Source organism: Argopecten irradians, chromosome 11 (assembly GCF_041381155.1).
Source record: "Argopecten irradians isolate NY chromosome 11, Ai_NY, whole genome shotgun sequence".
Lineage (NCBI taxonomy): Eukaryota > Metazoa > Mollusca > Bivalvia > Pectinida > Pectinidae > Argopecten > Argopecten irradians.
The window spans coordinates 26,008,046-26,018,841 of NC_091144.1; the positions used below are offsets into that span (position 1 = coordinate 26,008,046).

The 10,796-nt window shown below is 33.6% G+C and overlaps 1 protein-coding gene across 1 annotated transcript in view; it reads right to left on the reverse strand.

The window, feature by feature from the left end:
* The window catches only part of LOC138334505 (pyrokinin-1 receptor-like), a 35,224-nt gene extending 24,799 nt beyond the window's left edge, over positions 1-10,425 (reverse strand). The window contains exon 1 of the mRNA XM_069283164.1: positions 10,083-10,425. Coding sequence (XP_069139265.1) covers positions 10,083-10,425 — 343 coding nt within the window. The remainder of the gene's footprint in view (positions 1-10,082) is intronic.
* Positions 10,426-10,796: the final 371 nt, after the last annotated feature.

Below are 10,796 nucleotides of genomic sequence, written 5' to 3' on the forward strand. Positions count from 1 at the left end.
GAAATAAATGTTTTATATTTCCTTCTATTGCTTATAATTGCGGAACTAATTATCATTTTATAGTGTTATCATTCCGAACCATACTGTCAGACATAGAACAGCACACCTCGCTTGGTGTAACAAGTAACGTTTTGTTGACAAAGGCCAACACACTTGTTCCACTACCTGATGCAAAAGGTTAAGCAGGATCAGAAAATTACGAAGTTTATTGACTATGCCGCCTTGATAGGTATGATGGTTCATATAAAACGCTTTCAGCAGTAACTTTTGCAATTTTTACTTTTCATTCAGTGTATGTTTCCGTTGTATAAAAAAGTAATTAAAAGATAAATATCCCGCAATGTTCATATAAATATCGCTTTTTTTTTTTACAAAAGTAAAGATTCAAAACAATTTTGGAATAACAATAATAAAACGTACGTCTTTGATTCAGGCTATATAATGATGAATGGACAAAAATTGAGGGCATATATCTTACCTTTTTTTAATTTGTCACACCTATTGAAAAGTAAATGGTATAAAAATTGAAAACATTTCTTAAAGATGTAATCAGTTGAATTACTAGATGACGCACTTCCTGATGTGTTTGTCATCATGTTGTTTCCGCCAAAGAGAACTCCAGAAACTCCTTATCAAATTAGTTTATATCTTGTTATTTATACATGCTTACTTTATCTATTTTCTATATTATGTCATTCTTCTCCTTGTTGTGTATATCGTGTGTTAATAAAAACTCACATAGTTATATACTTTTGTTATTCAAGATATCAACACCCAATGTCATAAAAGGGCGTACACGGAGGAAAATCACTAACACAAAGTCCAATCTCCCCCAGGGTGCCTTGCAGCGAAATTTCAAGATTCTTGAAAAACGTATATCGGACGCATACTAAATTCTTTAATACATATTGTAAGTTTCCTTTTGTATCATTTTCATGTAACCGACTGACAGTTCTGACATAATAAAATTTGATCATTCAATATCAAACCAAACAATACTGGGTTCTTTTGGGGATACACTAGATTTACTTGTAAGTAAATAGTCAAGATTTGCATAAAACATTTCACCGTGACGTCATATATAAAGAGGACGTAATGTATTAACAATCGTCATGACGTAGAATTCTATGACCCGAGGTCAATAGACGGCCAGTTCGTGAGCCGTTGACAGAGGTGAAATTGTGGGGACCGCAATGCACCCTGGGAGAGATTGCAAAAAGTCAGTACCTAGCAACTGCCTCTTGTGTGCTTTTAACTCACAATCCAGAGTAGCAAGGCTAGTGATATTTTGTCCAAGTGCTCGTCCATATCAGAAAGGCTCTGGGTTCTGTCCACTGTCCGATACACACCATAGTGTATAATAGTGATAGTTTCTCCTTCTGCATAGCTTTCAGAATAAAGGGAGTGGAACGACTGGTTCGGCCGTTGTCAGTATAATATACGATAGTACTATAAAATTGACAAATGGACTTATTGTCAATTTAATAGTTTTACAGACCGACTACTCCGTTTAGCTATAAAATTTGTAGAAGTTTCGTGTTCGTTTAAGATACTTTCACACTATAATTACCTCGAACATACGTACGCCATCGCATATTTCTCTAAACCGGATGTCATCAGACCTGCATATTTTTGTCTTCGGCAGCATGCCGCAGTGGAGTAGAAAGGGCAAGAATTCCTCTATAACAAGATGACACAACACAAATATACCACAGTCTCCCAAAACACGCACCACGCAACACACTACCTATACACAGGCGGCCGTCCTTATAGCCTATTAGATTTAATACCGTCTATTTTTAGAACCCACTATAATTTCCTAGTACTGGGGCTCATCAACATCACTGAAGAAAACTGCCATTCTATATTTTGGCGTAAAGAATAAGCAGAAACATTAACTGTTCGAATTCTTTGAGCATTAGCCAGACACATAAAGATAAAACCTTTAACATTCCGTCAGAATCTAAAAAGCCAACTGAAAGTCGTTCAATGCTTAAAAGAAGCATTCCCCAATGAGCACAAGACTATGGTCATTCGTAATCGCAATGTCATTATATCTTCACAATCATAACATTGGCACGGAATACGTGCAAGGCTATTGAATTAACTGACATGTAACCCCAAAAAGGAAAAAAAATTGATTTGGTTTGGTTTTATTGTTTTGGCCTCCTATCACCAGTCAGGGTCTTTTAAAGACGAATTCAAAGCCGGAAAATCCGAAGAAAACCACTGGTCTCGCAACTCCCCAACGTGGCATTCCAACTCCCGACCCAGAGATGGAGGGCTTATGGTAATATGGCGGGGTTTAATGTTACGAACGCATTCTGAATATCAAAACGACTAATTTCTAATTTTTGCATTGCATGTATGTATGTATGTTGAACGGAACTAATTCTCTATTCTGAGTGCTGAAAAAAAAAAACAAAACAAAAAAACACGACTATTTTCCATGACAGATAAAGCATAACCAAAAAACTTTGTTTTGACAGGTTAGTAGTATAGTGGTGTAATTCACGGTGTCAACCCACTCTTTTTGTTTCTTAATCTCCTCTCGCATATTGATAGGTGCAAATCGCACATTTTGTTTATTTCAAAGATGCGTGGTGCGAACTTTTGCATGCCGCAAGCAGTTTAAATCTAACTCTGCCAAACTTTAATTTCTCTCATTTCTACGCATACTTTAATTGATTTGGTGGATTAAGTTTTGCGTCCTATCAATGGCAAGGGTTATCATGTTATATTATCCCCCAATGTTATATGTTATTATATTAATTATTTGACTACATTTAGATCTACTGACTTTAAACAGTGAACCGGCCAGTGTCTAGTACAAGCGTTATACGTAGTTCTAGATCTAGTATTGTATTTGCTTATAAACTTCGAATCTGATTGTAAATAATAAACTTGATTGTTAGCAAAATCAATCAGATCATCTTCATCAGTACCCTGAATGTTTTTATATCGCCAGTATTCGTTCTATTTGACGCATGCACGACGGCAGTTTTTCAGTTTTACAAAAAGCTAGCGGCTATGCTAGGCCTAGCGAAAGATTAAGTTTTTGTGACCATGACTGAGTGTGAATGGTTTTTATTTATTCACGGTGTAAAAAGTCTTCAATATCAATCATTCCCATGCCTCCTGATTTTATGCTATAGCAACAAAGTTTTCTTTCTTTTTGATGAATTTTCCCATCTTATATGAAATCCCACATCAATTTACTTATTTCTATTTCGTATTTTTCCTAAAATTCCCCTTATTTCTATTTCATAACCCATCGTTGATATGACCAGTGATTTGATGATTAAAACTTTACATTTGAAAGTTAGATTTCTTGTTTTCCATATCTGCAGACAGTTTTTTATTTTGATCATTTTCTCTCTCCAAATTTTTGCATCATCTATCAAATATCCATGGTTAATCCCTAAAGTCTTCACATTTGTGTTTGTCCATTTTATTTTATCAAAAGTTGGAATTCTGTGTTCTGATGCCCCAATATATAAACCTTCGGGTTTTTTTCTAAACTGCCTTTTCATATGCCTCTAATATTTTGAAAGCTGATCCTATAGATTCTTCTGTTTACTAAATAGTTGTGTGTCATCCGCAAACATATTTATTTTAATCTCTGTTGCATTATTGTTAGGAATCTTTATGCCTTTGGTGTTTGGGTTCGCTCTGATTGTACATGCTAGGGGTTCTGCTAGTCATTTAATTAGTACCTCCCGTTTGTCACATTCAATTGTATGTTGAAAGTAAGTAATATGAAAAAATGGTATATTAATGTCTTTTCTTAATTCTGGAAATAGTGTATCCCTGTTGGTGCAATCGCATCTTGCCAAATATAGGCCGACCTTGGCAGATAACAGTAAGTAAATCAAACCTACAAACTTAAAATAAGAAACGACCTTCATACGCGAAGGTGCGGAATCTATCGCTGATAATCTCATTTATTTTCTCCATACAATTCTTGCAACATGCCATAAACATTGTCTCAAACTAATATGTTACAGAATAACATTTCTTTCGGTCATTTTTTATTACACGTTAACAAGGTACGTATTGCACAAAATGATTAAGTTTATGGTTTTCATTAATATTCTTCCGTTGTTTTTAAAGACGTCGATTACTTAATCCAGTCTTATAATTTGAATATATTGCTTTATTGACTTTCAATTATTTTATGTGATATTATTAGGTTATCATGGTAATAGGAATGACTGTCTTGTTAATTAACTTTAAGATTTCTCTGTATGAGGTCCCTTTGGTTGCTACCTCACTGTTCCATTTCAGATTATGACAAACCCCTTTATCCGACTGTACATAACGACTGCGGTCGTTAAAGCATGAGATGTATTTACCCTACTGCATTTATTTCTATTATCATTGAGTTTTTTCATGATTTCATGAATGCAGTATTTAACGTTTACATTTTCCCCTCGTTTCATTACATTTCATTGCATTTTGATTTGTGGTTTTGCAATAATGCTGGTATTGTTGCCTTTTGAACACGGAGATGCTACCGTCTAGAAATGAACAATTAAAGATATTCAACCGAAATCAGTCTTTAAATACTTATAACATGAATTGTTCGTGGATAATTTTTTTGTGGTTTATTGAATTTTCATAGTAGGTAGAAATATTTGAGATTGGCGCTTAGAAAGCTATTCCAATAACAAATATACAAAACATGACATGTTCAAGGATATCAAGGATATATATATATATATATATATTTTTTGGTTTTGAATTTTTTATAGTAGGTAGAAATATGTTTATCCGATAGGAAAGGTATTCAAATAAAGAATATTCTAAATCTGGCTTTTTTATTCGTGCTTTAACAGCGATCTCAAAACCAACGAAAATAATTACACAACCAATAGTTTTTATTGCACAGAATGTCAATTATCATTGGTCTCCTCTTAGTTCAGATCGAGGTTAAAGCGTAACGAGTGGTGTCAACAGGTCAAAAGGACAAAATTTCATACTATTGTCTAGAGATATCTTCATATTTAAACTTTTTAAAGGTTTGACAAGATGCTTTGTTATAAGTCTGGGTGATAAATTCAAATGTGACATGGAAATTTGTTTAATCTGTTACCATAAAAACGTTAGTTTCGATGGATATATTCTTACTTTATTTTTATCTATTAGGCTATTTCAAATACCTTTTTCGTTCAGACGTAAAATTCACAATATTGCTTTTTAAATATCAGAACGAAAAATGCAGCATCAGAAATAAAAAATAGTTTTGATGAGCTGTCTGATAGCATACTGAGCTAAGACCTATCTCAATCTTTAAGTCGTCATTAAGTAATCATATCGGCAAGTTGGCTAAAAACATCAATCATTTCCTGTCGTTTGGAATTTAATGAGTGATATGACGTACCAGAAAATAATAAGCGACATTATTTTGTCATATGAAATTCTCTTTTCTAGTCATGAACTACCTTGGGCATCCATTCTCTATCGATTGTTAGAAACTATAAATATTTCACGACGATCCTCTTGTCGAGAGGCAACATGTCAAACCCATATTTAGATTAAAATGATTTGGGAGTTGCTTTCCGAAATCAAGAACAGCGCACCAATTCGCGAGTTGATGTTCCCGACATTTTTACAATACCATGAGGAAATGGCAATCCTGACAATCTACTAAAAATTCAACAATTTTGTTTTTCTGTTTTTGCTTTTTCTTTTTTCTTTTTTTTTCGTCGTCACCTTGGACGCTTTTAGATATGAGTATAACATCATTAAAGACAAATAAACGTCTGAATGGTTTTCTAGATATCACAGACATAATTCGTGGTTATATAACGATCCTGATCTCCCTTAAATTATTGAAATGTCAAAAGAGGTAGAAAAACAAAGCAAAGAAACAGTTGTACAGCATAGCTGGCAGATAAAAAGGACTGAACATTGGTTTTATGTTCCTCGCGTCAACAAAACAGATACAAGAAAATATTGCTACAAAGACCCAAAGATTCATGCAAATGACAACTCAAAAGTAAATCTCCTCTCACTTTTCTTTACTAAATATCGTAAATATGAGTTACAAATCCGAAGTTAACTAAATAATTTTAGATATGATGAAGATAATTTTAAAATCGTGACTATGATAATGGGAATTATGGGTTGTTAAACTGTTTCTCACTCCAGATTAGTGTATAGCTGATTACTTAACACAATAAGGACTGAAGAAGGCAAGCTACTCGTAAGGAGAATTTTATTGAACGACTTTGTTTAATGAATGGAAGCTATTACAAAATTATCCACTCGTTAAATAAGTCGACTTTGTTTAAGTTTCGTCTATAATAAAAAATTATCCTCTCGTTGAGTAAGTCGAAATACTGCTCGTCTGTCAAATGGAACTAGTTCAAGACAACATCACCGGTAGCTGTTCGAGATGTCATCAATGTTACAGCTGTTATACGCCATGTTATATCGGCCATAAGGAATAAAACACGATAAGGCCTTCCTCATAGACTCCAATGTCAAAAGGGAGGTAATTTCAGGATAATATGAGAAAGACAAAATCTTACAAAAATCTGAAAGCAAAAATTCCCAAGAAGGGTCATGTTTGGCTATATTTAGGTCTGCCCATGATAAGTACAACTTTTGCACAAAGGTACAACGGTGACAGTAATTCATTGAAATTGTTAAGGCGACTTCAGAGTTGTGCTGTTGTTGTTTTACTTGGTTTTTGGTAATTTTGCGCGTAAAAGTTTAATAAAAATTCCTATTGCTTTAGGTAGATTCAGATTAATGAATATATCACTGATTCTAGTCAATAAATATATCACTGATTCAAGTCAATAAAAATATTACTGATTCAAGTCAATAAAAACATTACTTATTCAAAACAATAAATATATTATTGATTCAAGTCAATAAATATACATGTATTACTGATTCAAATCAATAAATATATATTACTGATTCAAGTCAATAAAAATATTACTGATTCAAATCAATAAATATATTACTGATTCAAATCAAGAAATATATTACTGATTCAAGTCAATAAATATATTACTGATTCAAATCAATAATTATATTACTGATTCAAATTAATAGATATATTACTGATTCAAATTAACGTTTATATTATTGAATCGTTTAATCACTTTTAATCCGATGACCTTTGGTTTGCAACATTACCACTAACCCAGAAAAAAATAAATGCTTGACAAATTATAAACAAGCAGTCGACCCCAATGTATTTACTTTGCAGAGGGATCACAAAATGGCTAGCTAAATTAAGTCGGTTTCGAGAAACCAATTAGTCCTACTTTCCGGTGAATGCAACGTCATATTTTGATGTATTTTATAACGTCATAATCACCGGAATGTGTAATTATTCGTACTCATCCCGCGTCATTTTGGTATCTCAAAGCGTCTTGATTGTCGCAACATTTAGTCGATTTTTTTCAATAATTCAATGGGGTAATATGTATTATTCATCACGCTAAATGCAGGGTATAGTGTAAAATAATATAATTAATTCATTGCCATTTTCCATTATTTGATCGGGTCGACTATGTTTACACTACCGATATATTGGCAGACATAAATCCCACCTTCCTATGACGGGAAGGGATAGATATGGTTCAACAAGTTTTCCTTCCAAAATTATCTCTATTTTAGAATTATTTTTGTTATAAATTATCATAAACTTATTTCTTTACGGTAATTTATCCCAATGTTATTTTTTATAACCACACCCGCCCTTCTGGCCTGGTACGGGGTGGGGTTGTTCACATAAGCATCATATGACCCTGGAACCCTAATCAGCATACAATGGGAGACAGTCGTCAATCTACCTGGTAAGTACTCTGTAACTGATCCCGGCGACTCCCACAACACCTCTCTCAGTGATTTAAGCTATCTAGGATATGTGATAATTAAGATAATTGGGTTCAATTTTCATTTAGTAAGCAGTACAACTAATTGGATATATGATTTATATATTATGCTATAAGTGTATCTTATATGTATAAGGTTACATTCCGTCCACATTCAAAATAACATTTTAATGATTCTTTCAGTGGTCGTGTGAATGATTATTTATTCACAATTATCAGAATTACCATAACTTTCATTTGTCGACCTTTTCTCATTTTTTATCATTGGTTACCATAAACAAAATAATTGATAAGTATACAACTTATTTACATCTTTTAATTACTCATGCAGCTGTGCTAAAAGTATCATAAAAATAATGTCATAACGTTCAAGTTGGTCTCTCAAACGTTGCTATTTTGATCATATTATGACTTTGCATATTACAGAGTTATCTGCCCTTGCAACTTGGCATCGACGTTATGATTTTGAAAGCGGAAATTATGTTGTTATCCCTGAGAAATATGACGTTACGCCCACAAAACATGACGTCACCATCAATACATATTCACGTGGGCTGATAACTATGTAATATACAAAAGCGGTATAGTCTTTGGTTTTTCTTTTTAAATAACATGCATATATGCTTATCATTTTACAAATTGTGAGTATTCGATACATCATCGAATAAATATATTAAGCAAAGTCAATCCAATCAAAACAATTAACAACATAACTATTTTAATTCAAAAACAGATTTCAAAATACAGTAAGATGAAGCAAAAACATTATAATTTTATACTTCCTTGATATATACTAACGGATACCGGCCTCATTTGAAATGTACCAAAAGGTATATAACAAGGTGATTTCTCAAAATCTTCTAAGAGAACAGTAGATAAACTTTATCACCATCCCTTGATGAACCCTACAGCACACCATACAGGTATAATGCAAGTAACTAGAAACATTAGTGTCAAATAAATGTAACCAAATTTTACAATTCAAATCTGTTTAATGTTATATCACAGCACGACTTAAAACTTTCGTATTTTATTTAACTTTCACTGTTAAGTGTCCTATAAGCAAAATACGGATTTGAAACTACTATCTTACACCTACATAACACAATTAGCATCAGAGATGGTCCACAGAAACATACAACTCATTTGTTCTGTCGGAGGGATCGCGGAGAAGAGGTTGTCCTTTCTCGGCTTCGAACGGTTCATACATATTTTACCCATGTACATCTTCTGAGAGAGAGGAGGCTCCCCTTGCATGCCATGAATTTGACTCTCCTCTCGCAATGAAGCACATTTTACTACACAGTGCAGATTTTAAATCAATGTCTCCGACATGCTAATTTTCTTTCTTGTCGCGAGTCTCAATGCTATTTTTATGTACCTGAAAGAAATTGGCTTTATCACAAGCTTTGACTCTTGTCAGCTTGTGAAGTTACGTTTCATAGTTTTTAACATTTCTCATATAATTGTTACTGTAGAATTGCTTATGTCCGTGGGGTTTTTATTTCGCTAAAATCGCGGATCCACCCAAATTGGAGAAATTCAATTCCTCGCGATATGTATCAAAATCATTGCTTTACATATTATAGCCTGACGTTTAAATGACATTTTCAAAAGGTATTTATGTAATTTGCGAAAATAACCCCAGAGAATATTAACAAAACAGCAAATCGCGAAATTTTACATCCGTGAAATTTAACAACTATAAAGTACTTTGTTTTAACTAATTTTTTTTACCATTCACAATTTCATAATCGCCTATAGAAGCATTTGACTTGATATGTTTCATAAGCTATATCATTGATGTCTTTTGATCATAAAAATGACCTTGGCGGTCAAAAGGCTGCTTAACATAAACAAACAAACAAACAAAATATGGCTGGTCATATTTTTCCATATGTATCAGAGTTATATATTTGTTTGTTTATGTTTAAGTCATATTAACAGCCATGATCATTTAAGGACGTGTCATGTTTAGATAGTGAGGAAACTCCGCAGTGTCCAGAGTAAACCCACCGACCTACAGTCAGTAACTAGAAAACCAGGGTGGAGGGCTGGTAGCAATAAATCTAAACCATGCGACTACCCATACTTCTGTTTTATATATAAATTACTGTTGTGAATTATGTGTTACACTGAAAGATTACGTATCATTATTATTTATTGTATACCTATATATATCCCTATATTTCATTACAAAAAGCATAGAAATGAAATACTTACACATTGTCGGTCCTATATACCATCGATCCTTGGCGTAGAACTCGAGAAGGGCCGACGGCTGACAGATGAGTAGGACGAGGAGATCAGCGATACTCAGATTCACCAGGAAATAGTTCGTTGTAGTTCGCATGTCCCGTACCTTAATGACAACAATTATCACTATTATGTTTCCGACAACTCCCGTAATAAAAATCACAGCATTGACCACTGTCACCCATATATAGATATAAATGGACGCCTCTACAACTATGGCCGCTCTACTCAGGTTGTTGGCCGCATCACTGAGCATGGTGGAGGCTAAAGGAGTGTTCAGAGTAATATCTCTATCCAGGCTAAAATTCATGGTCACTGGAAATTAATTACACACGTCGACTCGTTAATATTTCGTTTGATAAACTTTAATTAGCACCGCTTTGATACAAGTCGTTGCCGTTTGCTGTTGTTGCTCCTGACAATACCGTGTCTATGAAATCAAGTAAATTCGTTTCTTACGTTTGTCTAGTTAGCAGCTGGAAGTTTAGTTTTTTGTCATTTCTAAATGTCAATTGACACTTCAGCAATCATCGATGTTATAAACTGCATCTGACAGAATGAATACTTCTTTTGGCTAATCCAGATGTGTTTTGAACCCCTAAAGAACTCCACATATCCTTTTATGGTTTTTGTTTATCTATTAGCGATTACGCGAACAATAAATCCTTGTCAAATAACTTC